A 19215-nucleotide genomic window follows, 5' to 3' on the forward strand; every position below is an offset into this window, starting at 1 on the left:
CTGAACCCAGATCCTCTGGAAGAGCAGCACCAGATCTCACCAGCCAGCCAGCCCTCCAGCCCTTTCCTTTTAAATTGCTAGACCTGCTTCTGATGTGACCCCCACACCTGAAGTAAGCAGGCACCACACCTGTGGCTAGCAGCCACCATGGGGACGCACAGCTTTAGAGCAAGACGAGACCCCTGCAGTTCTGCTGATAATTTGCTTCCTGATTCTTCGCTGTGTCCCCACCCCCAGATATCCCTGAGGAAATCTACGGCTTTGGCATAATTTGGAAGCCCCTGAGAGAGTAGACGACATCAAAGGTGAGGTGGATTTCATGTAGACATGACTAAGGAGTCTAACGCTGGCTTCGAAGCTTGGGGATTCCGTGGCTTCGATCCCAGGCTCTCCAAGATGCTTTCCAATGACGGTTATTTGGTAGGCTTCTCAAAGGGACAGAATGTTCTTATTAGAAGATCTCACGATATAGCCTACTGGCCGGTATATTCAAATAAGCTGGCATGTTAGGAACCTGGCCAGTTGCCCTGCCCAGTGCCATTTTTAGAAACCCTGACTAGGTGGGATTTCGGAAGCTGCAGAGTAGAGGTAAGGGCTCAGAATCCTGCCGTCTCCCTCGGCACTCACCTGGGATTGCTGAGAACCCAGCTGGCCCTCAGTCATCACTGTCCTGAGAGAAAGTACCATGTAAGAGGCTCTAAGCTTAAAGAGCGTCTCTGCAGACACAAGAAGGATCCAAGTGTGTGACAGTGACAGTGCAGAAAAGACTTCCTGAAACAACTACATTGATTATCATCATCATCAAATTATTTGACTTCTGCTGCGGTGACATGGTGCCACCTCCTGGGCATAAACTGAAAATACGAGTTCTTAGGTGTCTTTATGAGTTATTTTATATTGCATATATAAAACACATATTAAATATGCATTATATATGTTATAATTATATATAAGTATATTATATATCTGACACCCTCACGGACACTAATGCACATAATATACATTATATATTATAATTATATATAAATATGTAATTATATATAATTATATATAATGCATATATACGCATCAGCGTCTGTGCGAGGTTGTCAGATTCCCTGTAACTGGAGTTACAGAAAGTTGTATGTTGTCATGTGGGTGCTAGGAATTGAACCTGGAGCATATGGAAGAGCAGTCAGTGTTCCTAACCACTGAGCCATCTCTCCAACCCTGAGTTTTTAGTTTCTAATCACATATATTAAAACGAACTAGATTTGGGGTCACAGTAGATTCTAAATACTTGTAGTCTGCCTTACAATTAAGGAACTATTTAAGCAAATCCTTGAAAACTTGAGATAGAGCACTGCAGTCCACAACCTAGAAAACTGCCCTCTAAAATTCAGGTCTTTAGCTTTTTGGAGCCTTCAACACTGAAAAGGTTCCCCTTGGGCTTTCTGCTTCTCTCTCCACCCTTTAGCTAAGGAAGGGAGTGGAATGGACCCCAGAAATCAGAAAATCTGCCCCTGCTTCCTGAGCAGAATGAGCCCATTTTTTCTAAGTTCTGCTAAGGTGTGGTGCGAGAACTAAGTCCTCACACCGTTTGTGCAGGACAGACTGTCTCTTATGTGGAAGTGAGACAGGGCAGGCTACAGCCTCACTCCAGCACTAGCCCTCAGTTACCTCAAACCTCATTTATAGCCATGGCAGAGCCAGGATCTCCAGGATGCCATGGGACCAGAAAAGCAGGGTAACAGGTTTCTGTAAACTGTTGCTGTTACTCAGAATTAGTGGGGGTGGACCAGGCTACAATCATATTATCTGGAAAGGGCTGATGGGGTTGGATTTTGTGTCCTTGTTCTTGGCTCTACTTCAGTATTTTGAGGTGAGATCAGGGCCCAGCTGAAGAGAGCTGACTAAACAGCCTTCTGTGGCGGGTCAAGGTTCCCATCCGCGAGGACAAGAAGCTGCTGATTGCTGAAGACAGAAAAAGAGAGGCCCTCCAGCTAGGTGCCACTATGATATGTCTTGTTTTGTTTACTCATTTATTTGGAGATGGCTCTCACTGTTTAATCCAGGCCTGACTGGGATTTAGCATACAGCCCAGGTCAGCCTTGAACTTAACGATTCTCCTGCCTCAGCCTCCCTGCAGCGGAATTATAGGTCTGTGCCACCTAAATGCTTACTGTGATGTATCTTCTTTATTAAAAATATTAGGCAAAGGCTCTTTGTTAAAATATGGCCACTTAAAGTCAAACAGAGCTGATGGGTGGTAGACATCCATAGTCCTAGCACTCAGGGGGTTGAGGTAACTTGAGGCTGGCAGTTTGAGACTGGGCTAGGCAACACAGTGAGGGCCCATCTCAGAAAAAAAACCAACCAACCAATTATTGCAGTGAAAACTGCTGGTTCCTACCCAGCCTCCATTCTTGGTAATATCTGATTCAGGAATCCATTTCTGTCTACTGGTTTGCTTCAGAATATGCCGTCCTCACTCCAGCTCTGGGATGGGCCTTTTGGCCTAAACAAGTAGGATTAATCTCTTCCATAATCGTTGGTTCAGGCTGCTTTTTTATGGGTTGGCATTTCTTGCCGAGAGGGTGGTTTAGAAACTTGATGTGATCTGATTTGGCCTGAGGTAGAAGGGGCCTGAGCATCTGGAAAACAAACACTGGAGCTCTTCTGAGCCACCTTCTCTGCAACAGAGGGTTAACGCACAGATGTGAAACCTGGAGCCAGGGTCTTCCGCCTCCGTGTAGTAGGCCTGAGGATGGAGCTGGCATTACCACAGGAAGAAAGGAAAGTGGATCCTTTGTGACATCGCCGAGCTGCTCATCAACCCCTTACGGACACCTCTGGATTTTGTCAGCATGTTAACATATTCTCTGACATGTGGATGCAATGTGCCTCTGATCCATGAGAAAGCATCCTGTCATGAGCCATACAAGACCTCAGGTGAAATGTTTTATGGCACCCAGTGGAGCAGTGGGAAGGAATGGGGAAGTTCTCTAGCCAAACCACACACAAGTACCCAGAGGCATCATAGTGGAAGAGTGCCCGACCAGACAGGTCAAGTGGACTTAAGCCAGCGCTGCCTCTAGGGAGCACTGCGCTTTGGATAAGGCTCCCAGCTTCTCTTGCCTTTGGTTCCTGAGGAGGGATTTCTAGTTCTTTGACATTAATTGGTATTTCTTGTGGATTTTGTGTTTTTAATGATTTTGTCATGTGGCACATTTTTCTCATGTACTGACTGACAAGTGAGACACATTACAGATCAGCTGGGTAGTTGTGTTATTTACTAAATCACTGTCACTTGGCTGGGTGCACTGTGAATGTCTGTCTGGAACCCAGATCTTGGTAGGCCAGGGCAGCGGCAGCTGTGAGGCTGCACACTAAGCTCTACACAGCAAGACACAAAAAACAAAAGGAACAACAGTCTAAGGTACTATGACTTAGGTCAAACATATACAATGTGTTCATTATCTTCTCAGCCGCATACACACACACACATTACCTGTGCAGACTTAGATCTGTACCCCAGGCTGTGAAGGATCACCTTGAGCTTCTCACCCTCCTGCCCTCAGCTCCAGAGTGCTGGGATTACAAGCGCAGATTAGCACGCTCAGCTTAGGCAATGCTGGGAATCGAACTCAAGGCTCCATGGTAGCAGGAAGCACTACCAACTGAGTTACAGCCCCAGCTCATACGTGTGATTTCTGATGAGCTTAAAAAAAAAAAAAATCCAGATCATTTTTATTATTGTCCTTTTGAGACAGGATTGCTTTGTGTAGCCCTGGCTGTCCTGGACTCCCTCTGTAGACCAGGCTGGCCTTGAACTCACAGAGATCCACTTGCCTCTGCCTCCCTGAGAGCTGGGATCATAGGCATGTGCCACTGAACCCAGCCATTTTCTTCTTTTTAAAAATCTATTATGTGTAATAGATGTATTATGTATAATTATGTGTCTGTCTGTCTGTCTCTCTGCATGTGTGCGTATGTGTGTACACATGAGTGTGGGAGCCCTCTGACTAGAGGCGCTAGCTAGGTCCCTTGAAACTGGAGTTACAGGCAGTTGTAAATTACCTACGTTGGTTTGCTGGAAACTGAACTCAAGTCTTCTCCAAGAGCAGTCAGAGTCTTAGCAGCTACTCATTCTTCCAGCCACTTCTTTATTTTTTCTTTTTAAGATCTTTGGAGATTCCTAAGAACTTCAAGATTTGCATTTTTACAAAGTTTCAAAAAAAATTACTGACATTAAGTTGTCAAAGTCATTTATTGTTAGATGGATGTGGTGGTGCATGCTTTTAATCTCAGAATTTGGGAGGCAAAGGCAGGCAGATCTGAGTTCAAGGCTAGCTCGGTCTACATTTGTAAGTTTCAGGCCTCCTTGCCCCAATAAACAAACAAACAAATCTAATTTGACTAAAAGTTGTTACAAGTCTTCATGATTACTTACTTTTCCACAAAATGTTCCATATAATTTTTAAACGATATAAAGAAACCATGGTTGAGTTTAAAAAAATAAAATAAAATCTTGAACTAGACTGTAAAGCAGCATGAAAGGTTTTCACTTGTAAACTGATTTAGAAGCCCCCAGGACTCCAGAAGCATTGTGGGGATAGAAGGCTAATGGCATTGTGGGGATAGAAGGCTACTGGCATTTCACTAGACCAGGAGCTGCTTCTGCTGTCATCCCGAATGCTGTGGTCCTCAGCTGGTCTCCCAACCTCTGCAGGTCAGAAGCGGCATCACGGAGAACCAGGGGTGACGTCAGTCGTCCTGACTGTTCTTCCAAGTTGCTTTGTTGTAACGCCATGAAATTAGTGTGATATATCTCAGACTGTTTGCACTCGGGGATTTTAAAGGTTTGTTTATTTAGTGTGTGTGTGTGTGTGTGTGTGCCTAGAATGTACGTACATGAACCACAAGTCTGCAAGTGACCTCAGAGGTCAGGAAACAATGTCAGGACACCCTGGAACTGGAACATCCATGTGAGCCCTCCATTGTGAATGCTGGCAGCTGAGTCCAGGTCCCCTAAAAACAGCAAGTGCTCTCAGGCACCAAGCCATCTCTCCAGCTCCCACAGTGAGGGATTTTCGAGCCTGCATTTAATGTGGAGACTGAAATGTCCTGCTTTTATTTTAGTCTGATTTTTATGCACATATTCCTCTCTCCACGTTGGGCACTTACGTAGATTGTCCTAGGTGGCCACCTGCCTACTGTTATTAAAGGCCCTCGAAGATGTATGAGTCACTTCTCGCCTTTACTTTTTTTCAGCTTCCGTTTTCAGTTTCTCCAAGACCTCTTCTGGAGTCGTAGAGGCCAGGAGCTTCATCACCTTTTCCCGAGATTTACCACCCTGAGCCAGAAAGAAAAAGACACACTCGACATCCTCATGCTGGCAGGAGCAACAGACCTTCCCGGTCCCCACGAGGCGTTATGGATGACCTTTCCCCACAGCCCAGGCACACTCTCCCCTGACACTCCTACCTTACGACAAATTCCTGCGACTCTCCAGGGCTTTTGCCTTTCTACTTCACTTTTTATAACAAAAGTTTAGCATTAAAATTTCAAGATGACTGCCGGGCTCGGTGGCACACACCTATAATCCCAGCATTCAGGGAGGCAGACGCAGAGGCAGGCGGATCTCTGTGAGTTCATGGCCAGCCTAGTCTACAGAGCGAGTCCTCGAGAGCCCAGGCTCTACAGAGAATCCCTGTCTTGGGGGGGGGGGGAACGGGACAAATTTCAAGATGAGTGTTCACAATATCCTAATTTCTAAGTCTCTCTTTAAGTCAGGGTCTTGTTTAGCCTAGATTAGCTCAAATTCAATATATAGCCAAGGATGAACTTGAACCTCTGATCCTTTCTGCCCCTCTCAAGTGCTGGAATTACAGGTACTTCCCACTATGCCTGGCCAATGTTCTAGTTTCAAGTGATTTGTTTAAATTACAAAGAAAAATAATATTAAAATATTAAATAAGGAAATTTAGTATAAACTTTTTATAACACCTAAACATAAACAAATTGCTCTTTTCTAAATCATTACACATTTATAAAAATTTCAAACAGAAACCAAACCAACCACATGCCTAAGTACTATGATTTCACAACCACTTAAAACAACTCATAAAAGGATTTATTTGAAACACGTCTGTAGTGGAAATTTTGGTTTAAGAATTCAGTTATGTTATGTAAACAGGTTTTTGTTTTAATCCCACATGTGGCATATGGAGCTGTTTTTAGTTTATCTGCAGTTAATAAAAGCCTCCTGTGGCTCAGAGAGTGATGTGGTCTTTGCCAGCTGGAGATAGTTTAACTCTGAGAGGGTATAAATACCAGAGCACAGAGAGAGCTGAGGAGGAGGAAGCTTTCAGGAGATGGACAGAGAAAGAAGAAGGATGTTGGTTCTGTGTTTGCTGCGTTTGCTGGATATCCTGATGACTGATATTGGTATTTTCCCAATTAGGGTCAACCCTGTGACCCTAATCAGCAGGAACTAAGTCTAAAGAGAACTCCGCCCCCTCTCCCACTAATCTTCTGTCTCTCCCTCCTGGTGTTGGAAAGTATTAGGACGGATAAAGGTTGGAAGGGAGGTAGAAGCATAAGAAACCCCAGGAAAATAAATTTTAAAAAGACACAACAAGTGTCTTTTATAAAACATAAAATTTTACCAGGAATTTATCTGGATGAACCAAGCGTTCTCACAAGGAAGAGTGGGGCGTGCCTTTCCTCTACCAGAAGAGTTGCCGGGGTCAGACACGATCTGCCACAGGTAGGGGGAGGTAAAGAATGTGGCCTGGTCAGATGAATTTTTAGGTATAATTTATTAAATGATACCCAGGTTTGACCTGTAGGGTACAGCACCAGAACACACACAGAGCTTTAAGAACATGGCCTGCTCTCTTGCATACAGATTCTATTTCAGCCTGTCTACAGAGATGCCCAAGGGCCTGTTTTTAAAAATTCTCTGAGCAGCATTCAGTGGTGCACATCTGTAATCCCAGCATTCATGGAGGCAGAGGCAGACAGATCTCTGCAAGTTCAAGGCCAGCCCGGTGTACACAGAGAAACCCTCTCTTGAAAAACCAAGAGAGAGAGAAATCATTTGTAGGAGATATGAACTACGATCAATATATAATAATTTAAAAAGGAGAGACCTACCTTATCCAGAACCACATCACTCTTCCTGAGTTCTAAGACCTTGGAAAGGTACCGACAGAGCTCTGCATTTGCCTCTCCCTCAGAGGGAGGTGCTGCAATCGCCACACAGACGGCCTCAGTGGTCACATCTAGAATGAGATGGCATGAACGTCATCCTTAAGGGGCTCTTTTTCTCCATGGAGCGAGGAACTGCCAAACAGTTTACACTTACCCGGGACAGGCTTTCAATTAATAACCGCTGAACTGGGTTCAGTCTCTTACACACCAACAAGGACTGAATTGAATGACTAATAATTCAGGGAACATAGATAAATAGAACACACAACCACAAAAGGGAAAACCCTACTAACAAACAGGTCTAGAGTCTTAGAGAACATCTTGGATTTAGGCAGTGAGACATTGCCTCTGAACAGGAAGAGCTCCAGGAAGGGAGTTGGTCGGGGAGGTGGGCCTCAGTTCCACCGATGTAGCAGGAAATACACACTGGGTTGCACCTTCAGGGTTTCATATCAGGAAAAGCGAAGGTTCCTCTCTTTTGTGATATGTATCTTGAATGCCTTCCACTGTTCAATGGGTTTGTAATTTATATATAAACAAGCACCACTTTCAAGAGCATGCAAGCCTTCCTAAAGGGCTTCATGGTAACGGTTTCACTGCTGTGACAACTGGAATCGAGTAACGTGCCATCAGTAGTTCACAGCTATGAGGAGAGCAAAGAATTTAGTTTACTCAAAGCAGTTTGCAAATGAGCTCGAGCTGATCCTGCATCTGGGGTCACATAGCCATGTCCATATTACTTGTGCCCCGTGTAACAAAACCGAGACAGCAAAATGGCTCTTCCTCTGCCTCTCAGATGCCGTTTTCATTTTAGCATCTTTGAAATCAAGCCGTGTCTTATAATGGAAAGAAGAGTTGATTCCATCGTAGCTTTGGCTTAGGAAATACTGGCCAAAGGTTAGGCATGGGGCACAATCCTACAATCCTAGTATTTGAGAGGCTGAGGCAGAAGGTAAGTTTTCACCCAGCATGGGCCACATAGCAATTCTTATCTGGCCTAAGAATGGGCAAGATGGCCATGAGCACTACCCAGCCGACCTAGCACTTTTGTTTTGATGTAGTACTTTTAAAATGTAAAGATAATTAGTGTGCAAAGTTTATCTCTTTTTGTTTGTTTGTTTTTCGAGATAGGGTTTCTCCGTGAAGTCTTGGAACTCACTCTGTAGACCAGGCTGGCCTCAAACTCACAAAGATTTGTCTGCCTCTGGCTCTCCAAGTGCTAAGATTAAAGGTTTATACTACTATACCCAGCTAAAATACCACATTTTTTTTTTTCAAAAAGGAGAAGATACAATCTTATTTTGTATTAAACATTGCACATTTTTCTTTCAAATACCTTCATATGAGACTATAGAATTTTGAAATGGAGAAGCCTCTAAATAGACACAAAAAAATACCATTTACAGTCATAAGATAAACTATCAGCTAACAAGGCAAAGATGAAAAGACCATTTGATCCACACATGAATCCCATCTGGCACTCAGATATACCTGTCACAGCATTTTGTTTGGAGCCGGGTTTGGCATGGATGGCTATGGTGACAAAACCTTTAGGATCAGTTGCCACGGGCCCTGCAGGAGGAGGTGGTTCCTTGGTTTGGTTTTTACCCTAAAATGACATACACAATTTTACAGGTTACAAATTATTTCATTTATTTTTGACACGTTACTTTCCCTCACCTTAACTAAACCTGGCCTACCATCCGAACTGGCCACAGAGGAGCTTTTCCCACATCCCTCCAGGATCCAACCAACTTGCCAGCAACCCCACAGTGTCTGTACTGCCTTGGGAGGCAATCTAATTTATAATTCACTTTCTCCACGAGCAGGGACTATTTGTTACTTACATTTATCTGTGTAACCTAAAGCTGTAAAGTGTGTGTCTGTGTACGTATTTGTGTGTCCTGTTTAGATCTCATTCTGGCTACCTTAGGACTTGTTCCTACAGTCTGCTTTATAGTTCCTATTCCTCAAGAGAAAGTCATTTATTAGTCGTCTTTTTAGCCAATGCATCCTAAAGTTCAGAGTGGCTGAGAGGGTGAGGAGTCGATTCCAGAAAGAACAATAACGAATGGCATTTAAATGCCATGCTAAGAACATTTATTCATTTAACAGGAAGTAAGTTCCAGGACAGTATGCAGACAGTGGGTATGAAGAGGAACGGAGAAAGGCAGCCATGGGTTGGGAACTGGGGAAGCACGTGGTGGTGCCTGAGTTGGGTCGGAGTTGGAGTTGGCCAAGGAAGATGTTATGGGAGGGAAGACTGTCTCCTGGATAGAGGGACGTGATCTGCCACCGTAGGGAGGCAGAACGCACAGCCTGCCGGGAAAGGTAACCCTCAGAGTGCTGGTGCCAGACGAAAGCCAGCAGGTGCGCCACGAAGGCGGCTCAGTGGTTCTCAGGCGAGCTAATGTGTGGCCCAGAAAGTTTCAGACCTGGACCTCAGTTGACAAAACGTAAGGGAGGTCTGCCGCCCTCCAGGCGCTGCTTCTGTTCCCCGCCGGCGTAGCCCCGTGGCCCACCCACTCCACACCACGGGACCTGCCACTGGCCTTGCAAGTAGCTCCGGCTTTCTTAGGCATCGCGGAACCAGACAGGAGTCTACGACCCACCGCGAGCTGCAGCATCCCAAACCAGCAAGCACGGCGGAGCGCGGCGGAAGTCCTGTGCGCCTGCGCCTGTCTCAGCGGAAGCGGCGTGCTCCTCCCCACTCCGCCGAGAGCGGCACCTCGCGGCGGGATGGCGTGGGTTAGCTCCTCTGCCACCTGCCGGCGGGGGCGCGTGACTCCCTCGGTGAGTCATGTTTGTCAGCTGAGGGAAAGCTGTCCTTAGGTGAGTGGCGAGAGCAGCCAGCCTCGGTGCTCGCCCGCCCAACGTGTCACCGTGGCGGTCTGCGCAATGCAGAACGAAAGGAGAGGAGGTCCACTGTGGAGCGGAATACGACAGCTTGTGAAACTGGAACAGAGGCAGATCAGTGCAGTGCTGCAGTCAGGGACTGGCCTGGTCCATTTACGTTAGAACGTGTAGATAATATTTGCTCAGAGGTAGGAAGACCTGCCACCTAACTGGAGAATGGTTTGTAACCATTTTGAGGATCTTTGGGGCCTGAATGGTCAGAGATGATCATCTGACGACTGAAGATGCCCAAGTCTGGGGCTAGTGAAAAGGTTTGGTAGTTTAGTGAGTTTTTTGTTTTGTTTTGATTTTTTAATATAATTTTTTATTTATTACATTTTATTCACTTTGTATCCCAGCTGTAGCCCCACTCTCGCCCCCTCCAAATCCCATCCTCCCTCCCTCCCTCTTCTTCTCCCTTGCCCCTTCCCTAGTCCACTGACTAGGAGGACCTCCTCCCCTTCCATATGACCCTAGCCTATCAGGTCTCATCAGGACTGTCTGGTAAGGCTGCACCCCCCTCAGGGGGAGGTGATCAAAGAGCCAGCCAGTGAATTCATGTAAGAGTCAGCTCCTGTTCCCCTTACTAGGACACTCACTTGGAGACTGAGCTGCCAACCTATCTCTGTGCATAGGTTCTAGGTTATTTCCATGAATGGTCCTTGGAGTTTCAGTCTCAGAAAAGACCCCTATGCCCAGATTTTTTGGTTCTGTTGTTCTCCTTGTGGAGCTTCAGACCCTTCCAGACTTTTCTATCTCCCCCTTATTTCATTAAGATTCCCTGCACTCTGCCCAAAGTTTGGCTCAGTCTCAGCATCTGCTTTAATACCCTGCTGGGTAGAGTCTTTCAGAGGCCCTTTGTAGTAGGCTCCTGTCTTCTTCCTTGTTTTTAAGAGCACATTAAGTTTGAAATGATTGGAGACATCCAAGTGGAATAATAGTTAGGGAGCTAGCTGAATGCTTTGCCTGAATACCTAACTGAAGCATCAGAGACCTGTGCCGGTGACAGAGAACAAGATGTTAACAGAACAAAAACAAAAAGAAAGGAGTAAGAGACATTCCAAGTGTGCAGAGCTGTTGTATAGGCCCAGCACAGAGCAAGAAGGGTCAAGGAGACGAGCTACAACACTAGCCAGAGGTTGTACAGGGTAACTGAAGCTAAGGGAGCTCATTTCAAAGGGGATGGTAGAGTGATAATTATCACAAAAACAGTGGAATGACTGGTATCACCAGTCTAGGAAACCCGGGGTATTGGTGACCCAGATAGGAGCAGTTTCAGTGGATACAGCAGAAATGTGTAGGTAATATTTCAGTTAGCTGTGAAGTAACAGACATCTGGAGGAGCTTTATTTTTTAAGGCGGCTAACTGCACTTGAAAGCATAGAAATGAGCTACACCGAAGGTTCAGAAGCAGGAACTGGAATTCCAGTAACCAGCTGTGGGGAGATACTCATGGTAAACACTAAGGAATAGTTAAGAGTTTGGAAAATGGCACAACTGTCTACTGAAACTCACCCAGGGGCATTGACAATCTGATTCAGGTTGGAGCCAGAGGAAATAAAAATCCCAATTTCCACTCACATCAGTATTTTATGATAAATACATGTTCTGCCACTGAGCTGCACCCCGAATTAGAGGTTTTGGATGCCTGGCCTCAGCAGGTAGGGAGCTGACAGTAAGTCAGACAGCCAAACTGGTCGAGTGGATAAAGAGGATTTAGGGTCACTAAAGTGGTTAAAGACTGAATAGGGAAGGAAGTTGAAAGTGATGACAAAGCAGTTTTGACAAATGTCAGGGAGCTGCAGCGTTCAGACCCCTTAACAGATAGGACTGGAACATGAGTGCTGAAAACAGCCATTAAAGGCTGGGGTCAAAAAGGGATGTTTCAGTTTACTCTCCCAGAGACACCAGTTCCATAGGACAAGTTATGTGATATGGTCATGAGAAGAAAGTGGCTGAAGCCTCCTCAGCTGAAAGACTAGGGACACTGAAGACACTGAAGCCAGCCTTAAGGCTCAGGCAGAAGTGATTCAGCTGTTAAACCACACCACACCTGTTTCTTTTGAAATAAATTACAAACTGAGGCACAAAGTAAAACCACAATTACATTGTAGTTGTTTGCTGAATTTTGAGTTGAAATCCCGATACTCTCCAAAACAGTGGTTCTCAACTTGTAGGCCATGACCTTGGCAAATCTCTAAAAAATTTACATTATGATTCAGAAGAGTAGCAAAATTATGAAGTCGCAAGAAAAATAACTTTATAGTTAGGGTCACCACAACATAAGGAATTGTCTTAAAGTATCAAAGCATTAGGAGGTTGAGAACTCTGCTCTAGAGATTTGACAATTGGGGTTGTTTTTTTTATTTTTATTTTTTCAAAGACAAGGTTTCTGTGTGTAGCCCTGGCTGCCCTGGAACTCGTTCTATAGACCAGCCAGCCTCTGCCTCCCAAATGCGTGGATCAAAGGTGTACGCCACCTGCACTGACTATTGGGTTGTTTAAAAAAGGAGGGGACATGGGTAGAACTACTGATGGTGCCCAGCAGGCAGGTGGCTAGATGGGAGGACAGCGGGAAGAAATGTCTAGTGAAGAACACTCAAGTCTTCTTCACAGGTACCTCCAGAGTATAAGGACTTCATCACTAGCTAGAAACACCAAGAGCCCTCTTCAGTTCAGTCTATCACACCTGCCCCAATGGAAAAGGACAAGGACTGATTGAAATGGCAAAGCCCATTACAAATGTTAGTTTCCACTTTAAATTGGGTTTTAAAAATCTTCAGTGTAAGAGTTGATCTTAGCTTTGCCAATGGAGTAAAAGTTTGTTTTTAAGCATGTAGCAATAAATGCTGTGGTTCCCCCTCTTGGCAAGCATGTTTTGTTAAATCTGGACACAGTTCACGTTTTTGAATGGGAGGATAAGACACAGAAGGCAGAAGAAGCAAGGTAAGAGGGGCAGAAAGTGTTGAATACTTTGTATTTCATGTACCACATTTGATGGCCATACTCTTCTACTGTTTTATAAACTTTTTAAATCTCAGACTTTTTTCCTTTGAAAGTATGTCTTCCTAAAACTTTTGTGGCCCTAAAATACAATGTTTGAAACTGAAAATATTACATCTTAAATTGTGGGTAGACACTAAAATAGCAATGCTTTTAAAGGAATACTTTTAAATGTATTGATATTTTACAGTAGGTACATGTTAGTCAAAATTATTATTATTTTTTTTTTTTTTTGAGACAGGGTTTCTCTGTGTAGCTCTGGCTGTCCTTGTACTCAAAGAGATCCATCTGTCTCTGTTTCCGCAGAGCTGGGACTAAAGGTGTGCAGCACCACTGCCTGGCTCTTTTGGCAACCTAACAAAGTAGTTTTGTTTTTGCTCAATAGCTCAGGGTATAAAAATGACTTTAAAATGTACCCAAAACCACATAGTAACCTTCCTAAATATTAAGTCCTTTGTCTGGGCACTGTTATACCAACACACATTGATATAGTGATAAGCAAGAATGTATGCAAAACATCTAGTGCAAAGGCCAGTACGTAATAATCACTCAGGCTGCGAGGACTGGCATTTGGTAGTAGGGATGGAATTTGAGCAAGGTTTCTTAGTCACTCGTCTGTTGCTGTGAAGAGACATCATGACCACAGCACCTCTTATAAGCGGTGTTTGCTTACTGTTCAAGGTGTCACTACTGTCACGGTGGGAAGCATGATGGCTGGCATGCAGACAAAGGCCACAACTTCTAGTAGTGCCACTCCTTATGAGCCGATGGGGCCATTTTCATTCAAAACACCACGCTGGGCAACTGCTGTACTTCTGAGTTATCCCCTGCCCAACTCTGTAAGTATTAGTTAATTAAAATTAGAAGTGCATAAAAGCTAAACTTTAATTAACTAAAACCTTTGTTCCAAAGTAGTATCTCATTCAATTTTTAGAGAAAAAGACAAGTGACAAAAAATAGGTAAACAAAAAGGATAAATTTATTTTTAAAATTCCTGGTGATGTCCCAATGTCAGTGAGTGGTTCTATTTCTTGTACCTTCCATTAACTACATTCAGTTACAGCTGCTTAGTAAAACACAAGGTATGTGAATGTCCCAAATGTCAAAGAGCACTAACTTACCTCTGGCATGCAATACTTGGTAAGGAAGAAGTACCTCCCCAATGGTCACTAGAGTCTTTGCTAATGTTCAGTTAAGCAGAACCACACATTCCATGGGTATTCCAGCTCACTGAGGCTTATGCCCTTAGGATCATGGTACCAGAGCAGACAGAAAACACTTCCCTTTCTTGAACAACTTCAAGAGACCCTGGCCACTAACACATCACCTCCCTGCCCTCTTGAAAATACAAAATATCACTTTTGATGAAAACTTTTATATCCTATTTAGAAAAAATTCTTAAGTTGATACTTCAGAATTATTTTTAATAATTTTCCACAACTGATGACTGATACACCTTAAACTTAATTATAAAGGTTTATTTTTTGTAAGATAATCATTTTCAGAGGGAAAATGTCATCTCACTTGTGTTTTAAAAAAATCTGCTTTATATAAAAATGTAGAAATGTCACACTGCCAGGTATCCTTTTGATCCATTCTTACTATAGATATGCTGGTCACATCAACGAGGTCACGAATATCAAGCATTTTTACTTCTTGGCTAGAACTTAGAGGTGACAAAAAGCTTCCTTCTTTTCAGCAGGAGTGACTTTATGATGTCAAGCAGTTGTTAGGAATCTAGGCTTCTCATCCCCTCCTTGCTGTGTAAGGTTATTACAGTGCTGAAGTGGCAGCTGTTGGCATCTGTCACATCTCAACCATCTGGGATTACTGGCAGCACCCATGACAGGCATAGCAGGATGGGAGGGATAAAGAATCCATCTTAGGTCACCCCTTTAGATTTGTTTATATCACATTATTGTGAATTTATACAAAGTCCACTTACAGCTTTAAAAGAGTACTATGTAACACACTACTATACTATTACAAAATACCTTTTCTGTAAATGCACTGAAATCCTTGAATGTTTTTTAGACTTACTTTTAGCATTATTCCAAATGCTAACAACCAGGTATTTCAAAACCCCAAATATAATATAAAGTCAGTTTTCGTAATTTTCTGAAAGTAGTTATTGGAGTTAAAAAGAATTCTGTAGGAATACTGACCCATCTCATCTAACTTCCAAAATATTTAAAAAATTAAAAAAAAAAAAACCCAAACACCCACATATGCTCTTTGTGAAAAGAATCTTTCAATTCCCAAACTAGCGAAAGAGGATGGTCAGCTGACCTATGAAGTCACACAAGATGAAGCAGGAAAGACTGCAATTTTCACGCAAACCTGCTTCTCTTTGCTTTGAGGGTTGCAAGAAAATGGAAAGTCTGCCTTTAAATCATGCAGAGATTTAAATTATCTTTACTTCTCCTAAGAAACTAAAATGTTTCTTATTCTGCAATTATAAATACTCATGACACTCAAACTATTTGTGGCCAGTTGTTTATGCTTTTGAGATTAGACTGAATGGCTGTTAACACTAGATTATGTATAAAATATTATTTCTGGTATTTGTCCATCTTCTATTGAAGTGCCATTATTATTGCCAGGGGAACTGAAAAATAAAAAAACAGTCTTGCTTGCAGCAGGAGTCTCATGTACCACTTTCTTCAGTCCTTTTGTGCCATAGTGAGAATCTGGACCCTAAATGAGAAGAAACGGTTCAGTGATTGTGTCACCTAAGACGCACTCAATGTATTTTCTACTTGACTATTTTTCTATTTGACTACTGCTCTACACTATTCCTTACAGACTCAGTATAAAATTTCATGAAGTCAATGAAATATGCAGTTTTTATTTTGAAACAACTTTAAAGACAATATAGAGTTCAGCCATTACCAACTCTGGAAAGAGTTTAAGAAAACAATTACATTATCTTCTGTGAAAAGTTCTGTTAGGGGCAGTTCTTGGGAAGGACTTTTCTCTCAGAACAGAGTAGTGCCAGGTAGCACTTAATGCAGTGGAGAGACTTAGCTCCAGTTTCCTCTGGCCCTTTCTACGAGGCTCCCATGCCAGTGACTCTGCAAAACATGGAGACCAAGAGCCTCCGTAGTGCAGTGTGGGCACAGCTGTGGAGCTGAGCAGCTCTTACCTTGAGTGTCGCGCATGCTGTGTAGCACACATTGGGCAGGATCTCTATAGGTTCTTTGAACATGACCCTGAATGTGTTAGCAGTTCCATCACAACTAAATCCAGTATCATTTTGTCCCAGGGTTTGTTTTTTCTCATATTCAATGATCTGTGATTTTTAAAAGAGAAGTTATATTTAAGTAAAATTGGACCGTCTTATGAGAAAGAGTATGAATTAGAAATTGCAACACAGATTAAACTTTCATGTTTTAATTTTTCTCTACATATCTCTAGTTATGTAGCATGCAATGATCAGAAAGTGGCTCTTTAACTCATGTATCATAATAAGAAAGGGGAAGGCATCAAGCAACAAGGGCTTTGCTGCAGAAGGAGGATTCCATAAAAAATGTACACTTGGTGTGTAAACTTTAGAATGTGGACTTGAGATACTGGGGGGAAAAGAATCTTTCCTCCTTGTTTAGCCCATGTCTTATTCCTAGGATAACCTCTCAACATTTTCAGTTTTAATATTTACTAAAATTGAAATACCATTAACTGCACTGTTATGTCTATGAATAATTTCCATTAATTCTGTGCCAAGTGATAAACAGGGCATTAAGGGATACCCTTCAGGAGGGTCCAGTCAACAGAGGAAACACACAGGCAGTGCCAGTTCAGATGATGAGGAAGACAAAGGAAACTCCTCCTGTTGAAGAGGGCTTAAGCTTCAAGGAGGACTGCTTGAAAAGCTCAAGGCAGAGACTACCACATCACTAGAAGGGCTTCCATACATGGGAACAGAATGCAGAGCGGCCACCCGACCCTCCCAAGCCAGTCTTTCTGCAAATACTCTAGGAAATAATAATGAAATGGGCAACAGCTACCTAAAGCTAAGGTCAGAACAGTGATTACTCTTCAGGGGAGCATGGAAGGATTGCTAAAAGTTCTAAATGTTGTTTTGTCCTGTTTCTTGACCAGGCACTAGTTACACAGGTGTGTACAGTCCATGAAAGCCAAGCCATATGTAACACTTATTATCATACCCCTCCCTCCTTTTAAAGACAAGGTCTCACTATGTAGCTCTGTCTATCCTGAAACTCTCAAGGGCTGGGAATAAAGGCATCCACCACTACACTCAGTGAATATACCTTTCAAGTATCTATTACCAGCTCAATAAAAAGAAAAGTCTTACCTACAGAATTAAAATCTCTAGAAAATACCATTACACCAAAGCAAGGGGTCATTATTAGCATTTGAATTTATTTTCAACACCTTCTTGTGTCAATTACCATCAACTTACACACTTCCCACCTCAGATTTTGGAGTGTTGAGATGTGTGTGTGTGTGTGTGTGTGATGTAACTGCTACAGTCCCGAGAGTCACTATCTTCCATTAATAGTCTACATAAAGTCACTATCTTCCCTTAATAGGAGTCACTACTATCTTCCCTTAATAGTCCATGTAGCTAGTGGTAGTGGAGATACGGATCAACTTTCAAAAATGTTCCAAGCTCCATGCTCTTCTTCTATCATACAAGTCCCTGGTACATTCATCTATTAATAAAACTGAGTCAAAGCAATGTCTTGAGATGTACATGCCTCTCATGTTAGGTCAAAGATAAGTGGATCTCAAAATAGCAACCACATAAAGATGAACTTTCACATACAAAATTCCATTTCTGGATGTCTTGTCTGTTACCTTAGACTTCCCTTTCTATGTCATAAGTCTCTGGGATGAGGACCCAACAAAGGCACTAAGAAAAACCCCTCAAGACTGGAGAGATGGTTCAGCAGAAAACTTTAAAACATTAAGAAAACTTAGTATCCTTGAAGAGGGCTGGGTTCAGTTTTCAGCACCCACATAGTGGCTCATAACTGTTTCTACTAACTCCACTGCTAGGAGATCCAAGGCCTCCCCTGAGCTCTTCACGTTCCTGCATGCACACGGTGCAAATATATACACTTATACACACACAACATAAAATAAATACTTAAAAAAAAGAAAAGAAAAAGCCTTCTAGACGGCTCTAGTAAAACTTAACAGGTGCTGGGGAAATGGTTTAGTGAGTAAAGTATCTGTGGTACAAGCATGAAGTTCTGGGTATGATCCTCAGCACCCTAGCACTGTGACTTCAAGGCCAGCCTGCACTAGAGTGAGTTCCAGGACAGTGGGACTGTCTCCAAATAAAGTTGGATGGCCCTAAGGAATGACACCAAAGATTTCCTCTGGCGTCCACACTCATGCATGTATATGAACATATGCCTCTGCATACATTAGCAAACTTAATCCCATACATGGAAATTGCAAGAAAACAAGTTTCTCCTTTTTGTCTGGCTGTCACAGAACTAGATCTTTGAATTGCTGTAGTCACAAAGAATACAAAGTAGCAACATTTTAAAAGCATGCATTTGATTACAGGTTTTGCTATTAGAACATAGTAGTAACATTTAGGAGGCATGTTTTTGTTTTGTTGACAAAAACCTTGAAAAACGTTTTACTTCCTTTTATTTTTGTACTTTATATATAAAACATATTAAAAAATAATTTTCCTTGACAGGGTATGTAGTCAAAGGGAGAGCAGCAGTTTGTTAGCAAGGACAGAACAGAAGAAGAGGTATTCAACGTCCTTTCAGATTGGACATTAGTGTCCTACTGGAAAGAACTGCAGGGAGCAACCCTAAGGAACAAGGCAGACTAGGCATGGTGCCACAAAGCTGCAGTCTCAGCACTAGAAAGATAGAGGTTGGGGGATGGCAAGTTCAGACCATCCTTGGATGCAAAATAAACACAAAAGGCAAACAAACCAAAACATGAAACAGCATTATTCAGACACTCCTAAATGAAGAGCGTGATTGAGGCAGTGTCAAGTGATGAGAGAGTTTCAAGGTGCTAAAGGTTCAAGTAACATGAAAGGCATCTAAGTCAATAAAACAGGAATTTACTATAAGGGTTTCCTGAACAAAAGATTTCAGGTATGCTAATACTTTTGTAAAGGAC

At 42.9% G+C, this 19215-nt stretch overlaps 2 protein-coding genes across 2 annotated transcripts in view; both read right to left on the bottom strand.

The window, feature by feature from the left end:
• Positions 1–4230: 4230 nt before the first annotated feature.
• CUNH15orf40 (chromosome unknown C15orf40 homolog) lies at positions 4231–9861 on the bottom strand. The gene is made up of 4 exons (XM_055623030.1): positions 9750–9861; positions 8689–8806; positions 7141–7268; positions 4231–5335 (listed from the first exon to the last, which is right to left on the bottom strand). Exons 1-4 carry the CDS (start codon positions 9822–9824, stop codon positions 5240–5242), a joined length of 417 nt encoding a protein of 138 aa, XP_055479005.1. The 5' UTR covers positions 9825–9861; the 3' UTR covers positions 4231–5239.
• A 4191-nt stretch (positions 9862–14052) lies between these two features.
• Btbd1 (BTB domain containing 1) overlaps positions 14053–19215 on the bottom strand; it is a 38321-nt gene continuing 33158 nt past the window's right edge. Inside the window, exons 7-8 of the mRNA XM_055623024.1 lie at positions 16241–16387; positions 14053–15792 (exon numbers count right to left, since the gene is read on the bottom strand). Of these exons, the coding sequence (XP_055478999.1) occupies positions 15634–15792; positions 16241–16387 (306 nt within the window). The 3' untranslated portion in view covers positions 14053–15633. The remainder of the gene's footprint in view (positions 15793–16240; positions 16388–19215) is intronic.

Source organism: Psammomys obesus, unplaced genomic scaffold (assembly GCF_907164565.1).
Source record: "Psammomys obesus unplaced genomic scaffold, mPsaObe1.curated_primary_1811, whole genome shotgun sequence".
Taxonomy (NCBI): Eukaryota; Metazoa; Chordata; class Mammalia; order Rodentia; family Muridae; genus Psammomys; species Psammomys obesus.

What these genes read in the sequence shown, in the direction of transcription:
- CUNH15orf40 (XM_055623030.1), bottom strand. Translation starts at nt 9,824, where the DNA reads ATGCTGCAGCTCGCGGTGGGTCGTAGACTCCTGTCTGGTTCCGCGATG. An exon ending in CAAACAAAATGCTGTGACAG is followed by an intron (nt 7,269 to 8,688) that starts GTATATCTGAGT and finishes ATCTCATTCTAG; the next exon opens with ATGTGACCACTGAGGCCGTC. An exon ending in GTGATGTGGTTCTGGATAAG is followed by an intron (nt 5,336 to 7,140) that starts GTAGGTCTCTCC and finishes TTTCTGGCTCAG; the next exon opens with GGTGGTAAATCTCGGGAAAA.